At 36.1% G+C, this 14,169-nt stretch overlaps 1 protein-coding gene across 1 annotated transcript; it reads left to right on the plus strand.

Annotated features, from left to right (window-relative positions):
• The first annotated feature begins 44 nt into the window (after positions 1 to 44).
• LOC108194881 (receptor-like protein EIX2) lies at positions 45 to 10,293 on the plus strand. The gene is made up of 5 exons (XM_064082043.1): positions 45 to 156; positions 5,658 to 6,467; positions 7,312 to 7,659; positions 7,728 to 8,585; positions 9,803 to 10,293. The coding sequence occupies exons 1-5, from the start codon at positions 45 to 47 to the stop codon at positions 10,291 to 10,293; spliced, it is 2,619 nt and encodes an 872-aa protein (XP_063938113.1).
• The last annotated feature ends 3,876 nt before the right edge of the window (positions 10,294 to 14,169 follow it).

Here is a 14,169-nt window from a genome sequence, read left to right on the forward strand (position 1 = left end):
TTCATAATTCCAACAAGAGTATAATTTGAGTAAATTCTTAAAAAATGGCTGGATTGTACAAAGGACAAGCATATGGTTTACGTGATAAAGCCTTTCGACAATCTAAAACCTCTTTCAACCGCTTTGTGGTCATAGCTGCTTCTTCTGACTTCCTCTGTAAAACCTGAGATGAAGAATAAGTACAGTTTAATTATAATTTGACAACTGAGGATTTCAGACTTAAGTTGGAAACTTGAAAGAGTTACCATTTTTTGCCTCTGATTCAAAGCTAATAGCTTATGCATCTCATATTCATTCCTCCGTCTATTTTACGTATGCATGAATGAAGGGTGTTAAACTTGTTACAAATCCTAAAAACAATAGATCATAGACCAAGCAGAAAATATTCTTTTCATTTTTTCTGTTTGTTTGATGAAGCTCGCATGAATCGAAGAATATTTCAGATAATAATCTAGCTGTGCAGATTTTGCCATAAATCATGATGATGAAGACTCTATCACCATTTTCACTCATAACTCAGTTATGGATAATTCATAAGAATATTATAATATTCTTGTATTATACTACTGATGTGTATTCAGTGTAGCAAAGGCAAAAGACTGACGAGGCTGCAAAACTTTTACAGGTTGACATTCAGAGGATAAAGACCCAAAAGGTGGTATTCCTTGTTCTTTTCAACTAAGATATTTTCTGTAATTCGTTTAATATTTACAAAGTTCCCGATGACAAAATACTTCATATAGGTTCAATTACAACAAAAAATAAAGCAAGAATCTGAGCAGTTCAGATTGTGGAAGGCGTCACAGTAAGGAGTTATGCTTGAGCTTAAAGAAGAATTCTGGATTTTGATCAACAAGTTGATGTGGAGGCCATTGGAGAATTTTAGATCACAGCTGCACTTTTGGATTCACGAGTGCTATTCACGAGTGCAAGACTCACAATGTGTATGAGGACAGATTATATAGACGTGACTTTTTTGACTTTACCATGGGTCTGAGCGAGGATTATTTATACAGGATACCAGGTTTTATCCACAAGTACAGAACCAAGCTCCACGACGCCATAGAATAAAAAATGCTCGAGTCAAGGCTGTTTGATCCTGAACAACATGCCCTGAAGCTTTTCTCTGATACGGCTAACCAAGAGTTTGGAAGATAATAAGAATCAACGCCATAAAGGATAGTTGCATTGATTTGGGCTTTTTTCATAAGAAGTCAGACAATAGTCTAATCGATCATCCTTTGCGTCATCCACAAGCACATGATGTTGCTTCATTTTATAAGTATTTTCTGTGAAGAGTGGATGGCTTTTAATATATTATTATGCTTGGCTTAAAATTTTTATTTTCTTTACACTGTGTGTGATGTGTTGGTATGAACTTGTACCAAAATTAGATTTGAATGTTGGTTGAGAATTATGGAAGGGATGGATATATAACTATGAATTTCTTGGTTTCTCTATGTTTATCTTTCTCCGGTTTTGTTTAATTATAAGACTTTTTGGTATCATATTTTATTTAAAGTTCTGTTTAATACCTTAACTTTTAACTTCAACTGCAAACCTATGGATATTTTGACACCCGACTCTCTTATTTGTTATAGTAATCTTCTTCTTCCACTGGATTTAATATATGGCTTAATGACTTTTTAGCCCTTGAAGTTTGGGTGGAAGTTCTGATACGGCCTCAAAGTTTAAAAACGTTCCTTTCGACCCTCAAAGTATCTTTGTCGTACCTTTTAGCCCTTATGGCGTATACCGGTATAATACGGGGTGAACAAAGTTGACATTTCACACGTGAGGGTTAAAAGAGGCATTAAACATTAAGGGTTAAAAGGATCATCTAATGTATTTTAATGTATTGTTTAGGGGTTAAAAGGAACGAGGTGTATATTTTAAGAGTTAAAAGGTACGCCCAAACTTTACCCTGAATATAAATTGTCAAGTTTATCCCCCGATTTATACCGGTATTTTTAAAAAGGGCTAAAAAGTACGACAAAGATACTTTGAAGGTCGAAATGTACGTTTTTAAACTTCGAGGCCGCATCAGAACTTCCACCCATACTTTGAGGGTTAAAAGGTCATTAAGCCTTAATATATTCTTAAAAACCGCTTGATTTAGACTTGTAGGCTAGAGGTTATTTTTAATCAGATTTCAGCATATTTTGGAGTTTTCGAAAGAATTGTGCGATCAAAGCTGCCTAATATGCTTACTGATTGTTAAAATAATCATGTGTTTGCTAATACACAACAGACCCTCTAAATTCTCCTAAATAGGCTACTTAGCAAGCAAAGAGTAACCCAGAGTTCTCAAAGGAGGGCTTTTTTATCTATATAAAACCACATTGTCCCCGTATTATCCTATTTTATACTCTGAAATAGTATACTAAAACAAATAGAAACGTCTAAGGGGGGACGGAGTGAAAAGATGTTATAGTAGCCTCTGTTTCATTATACTACACGATTGTTTAAGATTGTGTTGCATATGTAGTTCTGTTTAATGACTTGACTTTTTTCATGTTAAGTTTCCAATCCTATAATTAGTCCGTTAGCAAAACTAGGAATGATCCTCCACCATATTCTTAACACAAGTATGTTTCTACTGTAATTTCCTTGCTGTTATTTAGTTTCGCACACAAAATATGGTATGTATATTCTATTTCTATTTGCGTTGGTAAAAGTTGTTGATCCTTGTTCATATATATGTGTAACCTGGCCAATGATGTGACGAAAGGATGGGTAGTGCTGAGTTCAAGAAATTCGGAGCTAAAGGTTTTTAAAAATTGAACCTACATTCCTGGACCATATCCGACAGGGTATAAATAATGTACTATCTTGTTATAAGTATCAGTTTTTTTAATTTATTGCACTAACTAATTTATCGCATTCGGGTTCCTCGGATTCTCTGAAATCACTTCTGCAGATGCTGCCCTTTGGTTATTTTTTTTAGATTTGCTATTCTCTACTGTAATAGAAAATTTGTGCCAGCTTATTGTAGGCAGTGTAGCTCAATGACTTACATAAGTCCTAATAATTTCTTTCCATGTGAGTATTTGATGAAAGTAAGAACCTAGGTGGATATTTACTTGTTTTTTCTTAGGGTTAATTATCAACAAGATCACTTATTCCAGTTCAATGTATCAACCGCATCACTGCGAAATTTTTGGTCTCACATAAACCACTCATCAGACCAACGGTTGCATGCCGTTAAATCAAATCAAAATAGATATTAAATTTAACGTATTCCGTTAAGTTCAAGTTAACCACGATGTTTAACATTACTCGTTTGCTTGTTCTTTTGAAACTTAAGTATTTATGCTTGTCTTTAAATTTTATTTAAATTTTACAGCTCTTGATTCTTTCAATTCCAGTAAAACTAGAATGTAAATAAATCAAATACAAAAAAAGAGATTTTCTATTAATAAAACTAGAAAGTAAATAAATCAAATACAAAAAAAATATGACAAAAGATTTTATATTAATAACACTAGAAAGTAATATTAAGCTTTTAATTTCAGTACAAGTCCAAAACGCCGGATACACACAATTATATTTACTGGGGAATGAAGTGAAGTGGAATACACAGTCAGCAAAAGTAGCTGTTATTTTTTCATCTCAGTTGTAACTGTTGGCTTTTTTAATTTTATTTAACGGAATGCAACCGTTAGTCTGTTGAGTGGTTTATATGATACCAAAAATTGACCCCCTTAACTTTGTAGTCAGATCCGCCACTGTTTGTATCCTGTGCGAAAAAGTAGAATATTACTCATTAGTTGAAGTTATATCATTCATTTCAAGTTGTGTTTTCCTTGCAACTTTGTATGTCATGTTATTTTGAAGTTTATTGTGAAATAAGAAAAAATATAAAAGCTCATATGTTGTGAAATATACCCTAATTTCACATGAGTTATAATGTGTTAGTTGGTAGATTTCCTTAGTTAGCTGTTAGTTGCTCTTACCTGTCTGAATTTTCGCCATAACCTCTTGACTGGTCCAACACCAAACACTTTTGCTCATATGAATGCTCTGAAACTGTATTTTTCTCATAATCCCCGGAGAACACAACGTAGGTCATCGAAATGATCTGGAGACCCACCGAAGCACAAAAGCCTGGATCTTTCAGAAAATGAATCCCTAGTACATAACCGCATGGATAAGCTCACACTAACCCGTCAATTTGGGATCCAAGTCCTAATAGATTTAAAGAAAGCGTGCTGCATGCCTTATGAAATATGTCAGCTAATGAGTCTTCATTTCCTAGATTTTTTCAAGAAGAGGATTTCTGGAACTATGCCTCCATGAGTCCGTAACCTTACTGCCATCATCCAAAACCGAACTGAAGTCTCTCGGCATACCTACTCTTCGTTGTATATACTTGATATTGGCCAACTGAAATGTTGATGCTTGGACTTGTCAACAAGCAGATTCTCAGCTGAAATTCCTTTGAGCCTGTCTGATTTATTTTACTTGCATATTTAGATCTCTCGAATAACAACTTTCGTGAAGAATTTTGTCCAGTACTCGACTGTAAGGATAATGTCTCTACATGCGAGGGTCACTGGACTGTAAGCCACTCACAAAATTATGCCTCCGGCATGTATGAAATTCATTGAGATGAAAGTGTAGTTTTCAAGAATTTTTAAAAAACTTTTACAAATAAAATTTGATACTTTAAATTTTTTATTTAAATAATTTTACTATTCACTCCTTCTCATCTTGGGTTCGGATTTGTGACAATCGATTGTCAAGGCCTTTTTAACTGTGATATGCTAGTTTTTGGCGGTTGTGTGAATATCCAATTAGAAAGATTATAAAAAGATTTTAATATGTACCACGTCTTTTAACTGTTGGACGGGTTAAATAAACCCATCAAACAATTAAAAAATAATTTACTTCCGGCAGTTAAAAAATGTCGTTTCGCGCTTTTTAACTGCTGGACGGGTTAAATAACTCTGTCCAATAATTAAAAAATAATTAATCTGTCTAGCGATTAAAAAATGTTGGAAGAGATCCCATTCAACGGTTAAAAATTCGTGAACATATTAATAGAAAATATTGTAATTCTGAGCTGGATATTCAACAATCAGAAATTAACATGTCCTATGTAAGTTCCCGACTGTGACCGGACCAATTTTATAAAATGACGTGATTCACACGGCCGACCAAAATCTTGGAAAAAGTTGGACTGAAAACAGTAGCTCATGTATTAGATTTGGGACCAACGACTCATGGAGTATTCAAATTCCAAATTCCAAATTGAACCATGCTGGCCCTTTCCCTGAATCGACTCAGTACTGTCGAAATTACTCATGTATACATCTCATTTCTTTACACTTTCTTGACATCGGTGGGCACACATTTTAAAACGTATATAAAATATAATTTCATAATTTATTTAAAATTTTTTTGTTTTTTAATAAAATTTAGATATTAAAATTTTATTAAAAAATTCAAAATAATTTATGAAACAATCATTTTGTGAGAGTATTAAACCGAGACCCGTCCGGGTGGGAGGGGGTGAGGAAGTACTATATATAGTAGTGGATATTGACATATATTCTCACAGACCCTCTTGATCCTGATGAATTTTATTAAGATGATTAACACAATAATTTTGCATATATCAATTCTTGTTATTTCTTTGTTCTGCATGAAAACAGGGTCCTCTGGATCACAGTCCTCGTCAAAAGATGGAACCACAGTGAGGTGCACTCAAGGGGACAGAGAAGCTCTGCTGGTGTTCAAACAAGGGACTAGCCAGCTGTTTCCTCTTTACTGGCCCAATGAAGAGGAAGATTGCTGCAAATGGGAAGGTGTTAGCTGCGACAATCACACCGGTCATGTAACTCACCTTGATTTTCGCTCTTATCCATTGGTTCTATTATTTTTGTCTGAATATTCTGTGCTTAATTTACCTTCTCTTACCTACCTGGACCTCAGTGGGAGTAGCCTTTCAGGACATACGGTCGTCCAATTCATTGGTTCTCTCACAAACTTAGTTTACCTTAATCTTTCCAATAGTGAGATATATGGTCCATTTCCCAACCAGATCAGGAACCATTCCAACTTGCAGTATCTGGATCTTTCCAATTGTGACTTCAGCGATCCTACCCCTGTCCCAAAGTTTATTGGCTCACTCAACAACTTAACGTACCTCGATCTTTCTTACAGTGGCTTTACTGGAGTCATCCCCCATGAGCTTGGAAATCTAGCGAAGTTGCAGTATCTTGACCTGCGTCATAACGCGTTAGTTGGTACTATTCCAAAGTTTATTAGCTCGCTTAGCAACTTAACGTACCTTGACCTTTCTCACAATAGGTTTGTAGGAGTCGTTCCAAATGGGATTGGGAACCTCTCTAAGTTGCAGTATCTGCACCTATCTACAAATCAACTTAGTGGTGTTCTTCCAGAATCCATCTGTAAATTATCCAATTTAAAAGCCTTGGATTTTAGTTTCAACAATTTTACAGGTAACTTTACAGATTTGGTATCTGGACCTTTTCTTCTTTTGAAAAAATTGGTGATATCTCACAACCGATTTAGTGGTTTACTGCCTGATATTGCACTACTTCCATCCCTCAGAGAAATGCAAGCCAACTCTAATCAGTTGAATGGTTATCTACCAACAGCTTTTCAACACCATTCATCCCTACAAGTCTTGAACTTGTCCAATAACCATCTTCGAGGCCCTCTACCAGATTCACAGGATTTTCATCTTTGAAATTATTATATCTTGATAATAATAAATTTTATGGGAGTCTCCCTGATTTTACTGGATGTTCATCTTTGCAAGTATTACGACTTGGTAATAATCAACTTACAAAATGGAAATCTACATCAACTGGAGAACTCTCTAGTCTTGAAGAGCTGGATCTTTCAATGAACTCCATCCGCACTACAATTTCTGAAGCTCATTTGTCCAATTTTTCCAGCTTGAAGTATATGCGTACATCATCTAATCCTATGACATTTGACATCAGTTACGAGTGGCTTCCTCCCTTTCAACTTCGAGAACTTTCTGTGGCATCATGCAATTTGGGGCCAAAATTCCCAATTTGGATTCGGAATCAAGAAGACATTAATCATCTTGATATCTCTAACAACGAAAACTCGGATGCCATCCCTATCTGGTTTGCAAACCTCTCAACTGTAATCCATCATCTAAATCTCTCGTCCAACAAAATCAGGGGAAATATTTTATTTGACTTTGTTTCACTGAAAGAGATTGATTTGAGTTCAAATTGTTTTGATGGAGCACTCCCGCGATCCCTGCAGAATGTTCAAGAATAAATCTATCTCAAAACAAGTTTTCAGGAACACTCAATTCCTTAGCAGTTGCTGAAGATTTGCCTTTAAGGTTTCTCGATATCTCACATAACCAATTATGTGGTTCACTTCCTCACAATTGGATGCATTTTCAAGGTCTGGTGTTTCTTAACTTAGGATATAACAACTTTTCTGGCCGAATTCCAATGTCAATAGGGCATCTAAGTTCTCTTGAGACAATGATTTTGCGAAACAATAAACTTCACGGTCAACTGCCTACGTCTCTAAGAAACTGCAGCAGCCTTGGTTTTGCAGATTTTGGGTTAAACAAGCTATCAGGAAAGATACCGTCATGGATCGGGTATGGCCTACCAAAGTTGTTAATGCTCTCATACTAAAATCTAATAGATTTTCTGGAAGCATGCCTCATGAAATATGTCAGTTATCGAATCTTCATTTCCTAGATCTCTACATCAACAGGATTTCTGGAACTATTCCACCATGTCTGTCAAATCTCACTGCCATGATCCAAAACAGAACTGAAGTCTCTCAGCATACCTACTCCTCATCATACAAAAAGAAAGTAAACTATGTATCGTATGATCCTTGGATTTTTAGAAGTCCTTTTCCACAATCAATAGGACCGCAAAACTATAGTTATTATGACAATGTATTGGCAAGATGGAAAGGGCAGGAGTTAGAGTATGGTCAAAATTTTGCATACCTAAAGATGATCGATCTATCGAGAAATGAAATGACCGGAGAAATTCCTGCTGGAATAACAAGGCTTCTAGATCTCAAAGGGCTGAATTTGTCAGGAAATAAGTTTTATGGAAATATTTCTCTGGATATTGGCCAATTGAAAGTACTGGAATGCTTGGACTTGTCAATTAACCAATTTTCAGGTGAAATTCCTTTAAGCCTCTCTGGATTATCTTTTCTTGCATATTTAGATCTCTCAAATAACAACTTTTGGGGAAGGATTCCGTCTGGTACTCAGCTCCAAGGATTTAATGTCTCTTCATACGAGGGGAATACTGGACTGTGTGGTAAACCTCTCACCAAATCATGCCTCTCAGATAAACCTGATGATCCCATCCAGCCAATGTCCCGCGATTATGAATTTGATGGGGATGACAGTGAATATGAGAAGTGGCTGTATATAAGTGCAGTACTTGGTTTCAGCACTACGTTTTGGGGCATGATTGTAACGTTAGTTCTACACCGTCGCTGGAGACATGCTTATTTCCTATCTCTGGAGAACTTCAAAGAACGAATATATGTTGCAATGGCTGTGCGCATAGCCCGATTGCAGAGAAAAGGTTAGGGCTTGAAGCATCTATTGCATGTTGTGCAAGACTGAACCAAATTTCCGATTATTGTTCTTCAGATTTCTTTACTTTTATTGTTTTTTTTTGTTTTTGTCTCTTTCAATCAATCTTTAGATCAAATTTCAAATTTTCTGGCAATATGCCTATCTGGTTCTGGAACATCTCAGATATAATGGAATTAAATCTCTCCTCCAACAATATTATTGGTAACGTTTTCTGTCAATATAATTTTGATGTGGCCACTACCACCAATTCCTGTAGAATTCAAAATATTTAACAACAAGTTCTCAGGAACACTCATTTCGTTATTTGTTGATAAATACTTACATTTAAGCTTTCTTGATATCTTACATAATCGATTGTTTGGGGCAATTTCTGATAACTGGATGCACTTTCAAAAACTAATGTTCCGTAACTTAGGATATACCAAAAGTTTTGGCAGAAGTCCAGTGTCAATAGCAATTTATATAATCTTCATGCACTGGTTCTGAAAGACAATAAGTTCAATGATGAAGTGCCTAAATTTTTGAGATACTGCAGCAGTCTTCACTTTGTAGAGCTACGGTTGTTGTATGCCTTATGAAACAGATTTTATAAAGCCTGCCTTATGAAATTTCTAGACCTGTCCATAAACAGATTATCTGGATATATTTATATATTCCATCATGCTTCGGTAATCTTACTGCTAATGATCAGACAGAACATAGTTATAAGGACATTGTATTGGCATATTTGCCTTAGCTTTACACAGAGGCTCCTACTTCTACCTTAATCAATCTTTCTTTCTCTATTTCTATTTTTTATCTTCAATGAAATTCCATCAATTCGTCCATTTTAAATTTGCTTCCCCACTTGAGTGGCAGTCTGAAAGTACTTGACCTAGCAATGAATATGTTAGAAGGCCTAATTTGAAAGTCATTTTGTTATCTAACTGCTTTAACTTATCTGGATCCATTTGCGAATCAACTCAATAGTTATCTATCAAACTTTAACTGTAATGTACCAATTTGAGACTTGTACATTTCAGTGTAAACAATTTTCCAGGGAACCTTGCAAAATTCTTATTTGTACATTTTCCTCTTTTGCAAGAATTGTTCATATCGAAAAACCAACTTACTAGTTCACTGCCCGATATTAGAAACCTTTCAACCCTCGGACACTTGCAAGTCGACTCAAATTAGTTAAATGATCATCTACCAATAGTTTAGACTTGAAAGTGTTAGAAAGCTTAGACTTGTCCACAAACAAATTTTCAGGTGAAATTCCTCCAAGCATGTCAGGATTAAGTTTTCTTGCTTTCTTAAATCCCTCAAACAACCACTTATCTGGAAAAATCCCATCTGGTACTCAACTCCAAGGATTCAATGCTTCCACTTATGAGGGGAACACTGGACTCTGTGGTAAACCACTGACAAATATATGCCCCGGAGATAAACCAGCTGATCGTGACACAAATTCCTCCAGCGAGGATGAACATGATGAAGGAAACAGCGAATACAGGATGTGGCTGTGTATAGGCGGTGTACTTGGTTTCAGTACTTGTTTTTGGGGAATCATTGGAACTTTAGTACTAAACCGTCACTGGAGACATGCATATTATCTGTCCTTGCACAACTTGAAAGAACGAATTTATGTTGCCATGGCTGTGCGTATTGGCAGATCGCAGAGAAATTTTAGGGGTGATCATGTACTTGGTTGACAGGCTTGGAAGAAATTGTTGTGCATCATTTGTATCCTGTGTGAAGATGGTAAAATATTATTAGTTGAAGAGGATTTCTAGAACTATACCTCCATGAGTCTGTAACCTTACTGCCATCATCCAAAACCGAACTGAAGTCTCTCGGCATACCTACTCTTCATTGTATTTGATGTCATCGGACAGGTGAAGGGATTACTTAAATGATACCAATACCTACAAATCTGTTATAGAAAGAGACCGTCATAACAAAAAACCAGAAGATCTCATAACATGTGTAAAGAGAAACACTTGATTCAAAGTTACGTTGTAGTTTAATACTAGTCTCATAGGTGCTGCTGAATAAGATACGTGTAGATCTGGGGAGCAGAATGTTGGATTTGATGCAGCAATGGTACAGGAGAACATAGAAAACATTCTTTAATTATTTTTATTTCGTTATGTATAGTCAAACTTGTAGGTGTTTCTCCTTACTTTTAATGCAACTTCTAAACCTTGGTTTGAAAGGCAAAGCTCTTCTAGATTTAGAGGCAATTACACTTTCGAAGGGAAATAGTGAACCGAACAATTCCAGTTCTGGCAAGGCGGTCAATGAGAGATAAGGAAGTTGAATTCTGCGAGGCTCGTTCTTGTAGTTACGTACTCATTTGTAACAAACTGTAATTAATTTGCAAAATTTGTTGCCAACAAAGGGTTGGTGCAGTGGTCGAGCTTATTGCTTCCTATACAGTATTCTTTTATGAACACGTTTATTTAAGAATCACAGTATCCACAACCTAAAATTGCTATATGAAACCCAAGTATTTCATATAAACTGTATTGCATATTGAGAAAATCACTATAGCAGCCTAATAATCCCATTCATGGTGTGTTTGTATGATTGTATCCAGGCAAACAAGATACATGAATTGGATAAGTGAATCCCCTGCATTACTCATGGTGTGGACTAGTATCCTCCTTTAAAGTAACTTTTTTGGTAAAGGTTAATTTGAGAAATTTAAACTCACCTGCTTCTGTCGAGGCATGTGATACTGAATATTTTATCACTTTCCCGGCTTTTGTAGACAAAGGAATGCTTATGAGCCACGATGCTTGTGTCTCATGTTCTTGCCTAAGGTCAGTTCCCCAGTCCTCACTAGCTGTAAAATTTAAGAAGCTAACTCCACCAAGTTAGCTTTAGTTGACATCCGAACTAGAGAGCTTGGACAAAATGGACCTGAACCTGCAGCAGAGGTTGAAATACTGGTTCTTAAGGTTGATTATGCTGGTCATGAAGTGTTCAACAGAAAAACAAAAGACTTCTTCTTAGTAAAACGGAAGGAAAGACATCTGTATTTCAAGGTACTACGACACTGAAGCTAAAAGAAGGCATCAGCAGCATTGATTATCTTTCTTTCACACAGAATTCAGGCTGTACAAGAATTTCAAAGTTGTGCCTTGGGGCAAGAGCTGTGAATAGATTTCCAGGAACTACAGTAGAGCCAGCGAAGACATAATCCTTCAACCTTAAAGATCATCGTGTGACATGTGAGTACCTTAAAGATCATCTATGATCTATATGTGCACACACACACACATCCACACATGGAAGCCAGTTGACAGGTTCAAATTACGACATGATTACCATTGTTACAGTTTTATGCAGAAAATAAGAAACTACTGAATGCAGGAGAGAAGAGAAACATTTTTCTGTGAATAGACATTTTTCCATGTCCCTTGTATTCAATTCATGTTTCAGCGACTAGATATGTATTTTATATGTTTTTCCCAATTTAATATACAGTATAAGTAAGCATATACTCATTCTTATTTACTTTCTATGTGTTACACTAATCTAGCTTAATGCCTCATATGTACTCACTATTATTTATTAGAAATTTTGTAGCAAACTTCTGTGTTATCAATCTTAACTGAAGAAAGGAGCCATTGCCAAAATCATGCAATAACAGTATATACACTGCAGTAATTTTGTGCAATTTATGTGCTTAAGAATAAATACTATGATTTTAATGTTAGTCCTAAAATGGAGAAACCAGTATGGATTGGGATGAATGATAATAACAGTAAAAAGTTTCACAGAGTTTTCATTATCTAGTGCATGGTCATTGAAACTAACATTCGCATAGCAAACTAACATTTTGACTTTAAGTTGCATGCACTGAGATCATCGGAGACCCCAACCTTGTGTCATTAAATTAAGAATTCACCACCCTCCTCCTTTATCCGGGCTTGGGACCGGCTATGTCAGTGTAGTGACATAGGCGGAGTTACCCTAACCCCCCACCCCCCAAAAAACTAGATTAACAACAGTTATGCTGAAAATTAACTTAATTAATGTCCCAATCTCAATACTTATACATGTAAGTTTGGATAAAGAAAATGCAGATTACATATAAGATTCTATGACACATCAACACAAGTAGGTTACTGCCTGCCTTATACATGTGGTCATCATTTAACAGTTATCCTAATCAACAGGGTACATGTACTTGGTAACCAAAACCTGGTTTTTGTGCCCAGTAATGTTTTAAACTTATAAAATGCGGAAAGCTTCTGGTTTCAACACCAGGATTTGTAACCAAGCCGCGGATTTGTTTACATCATCAGGCGAGGAAGCTTCAAAGGGGATTTTCCATCATGGGTCTCCTCAGTGGTTGGATTTCTAAGGTGCATGTCAAAGTATACTCGATTTTTTATTTTTGTGCCTTTTTTTTTGCACGGATCAAAGTGTAGCCCATTTTTGTGCCTTTTTTTGCACGGATCAAATTGCAGCCCATTTTTGTGCCTTTTTTTGCACGGATCAAACTGTAGCCCATTTTTGTGCCTTTTTTTTTTTTGCACGGATCAAACTGTAGCCCATTTTGTGCCTTTTTTGCACAGATCAAGTTTTGCCCAGTCGAGATGAACCAGCAATGCTTGCCTTATAGTCTATCTTACTGAGGATTGTATGATGGTACCCCCGAGACATCACTCAGGCTGCAATAACCGATCTTGCTTAATCATCAAAGCCCTCGGAAACTAAAGGATGATCTTAGATCCAGCATCCAAAGACATTAACTAGTGCAAAATTGCATGCTTAGACTCACCAAAGTAAATGTATACTGCTTACAAGGATAACGTCAATTTAAACTTAACATATTTAAGGCAGTGAACCATACCGGTACGTGTCATAAAACCTCGTGTATAATAGGCAATACTTTATAACACACACATGTAGAAGCATTTACAGAACAAAAAACTAAATTATACAGCATAACTGAATTTTTTTTTTTAAAAAGGATAGCAGGAGAACCCTAAAAAATCATTATTCTTGCACTTTGAAAAAATTGCTGAGCAATACAAACAAAAAGTGTAGAACGGTGACTTTCATGGATTCAGCAAGTGATTTATGAGTAGAAATCGTACCTTATTAATCTGTTGCAACCTCAGCATATCATCTCCTCCTGAAATATTCAGCAGCAGCCTCAAAAAGCACTCTCTCTGTTTTCATCCTCTCTACTCCCAGTATTCAGAATTCTCTCAGTGTTGAGCATAAGATTCAGACACGGTTTGCTCGAGTTACATGTATCCAAGACTCTTCCACATCCAAGACTCTTCTACTAGCCTCAAAAATCTTACAAATCCTTCCGAATCGTGTGTCCACTGTCCACTCAGTAAATCATAAATTTCCTCGACACCTCCAAATATCACAGAGACCTTTTCTATCCATAATGTCCTGATCAATACAACACATCTTTCATCCGTTAGAAGTCAAAAATCATGATCTACACCAAGTGATTCATCCATTAAAGCCTGACACTCCTCCTTAATTCGATCAATAACCACCCAAAACGCCTCAAAAACTTTCAGATGGCACCTTCAAGACGTACGACACTCCTA

This window comes from Daucus carota, chromosome 7 (assembly GCF_001625215.2).
Source record: "Daucus carota subsp. sativus chromosome 7, DH1 v3.0, whole genome shotgun sequence".
NCBI classification, from domain to species: Eukaryota; Viridiplantae; Streptophyta; class Magnoliopsida; order Apiales; family Apiaceae; genus Daucus; species Daucus carota.

What these genes read in the sequence shown, in the direction of transcription:
- LOC108194881 (XM_064082043.1), top strand. Translation starts at nt 45, where the DNA reads ATGGCTGGATTGTACAAAGGACAAGCATATGGTTTACGTGATAAAGCC. An exon ending in TAGTTTCAACAATTTTACAG is followed by an intron (nt 6,468 to 7,311) that starts GTAACTTTACAG and finishes ACAAGTTTTCAG; the next exon opens with GAACACTCAATTCCTTAGCA. An exon ending in AGCCCGATTGCAGAGAAAAG is followed by an intron (nt 8,586 to 9,802) that starts GTTAGGGCTTGA and finishes CCAATAGTTTAG; the next exon opens with ACTTGAAAGTGTTAGAAAGC.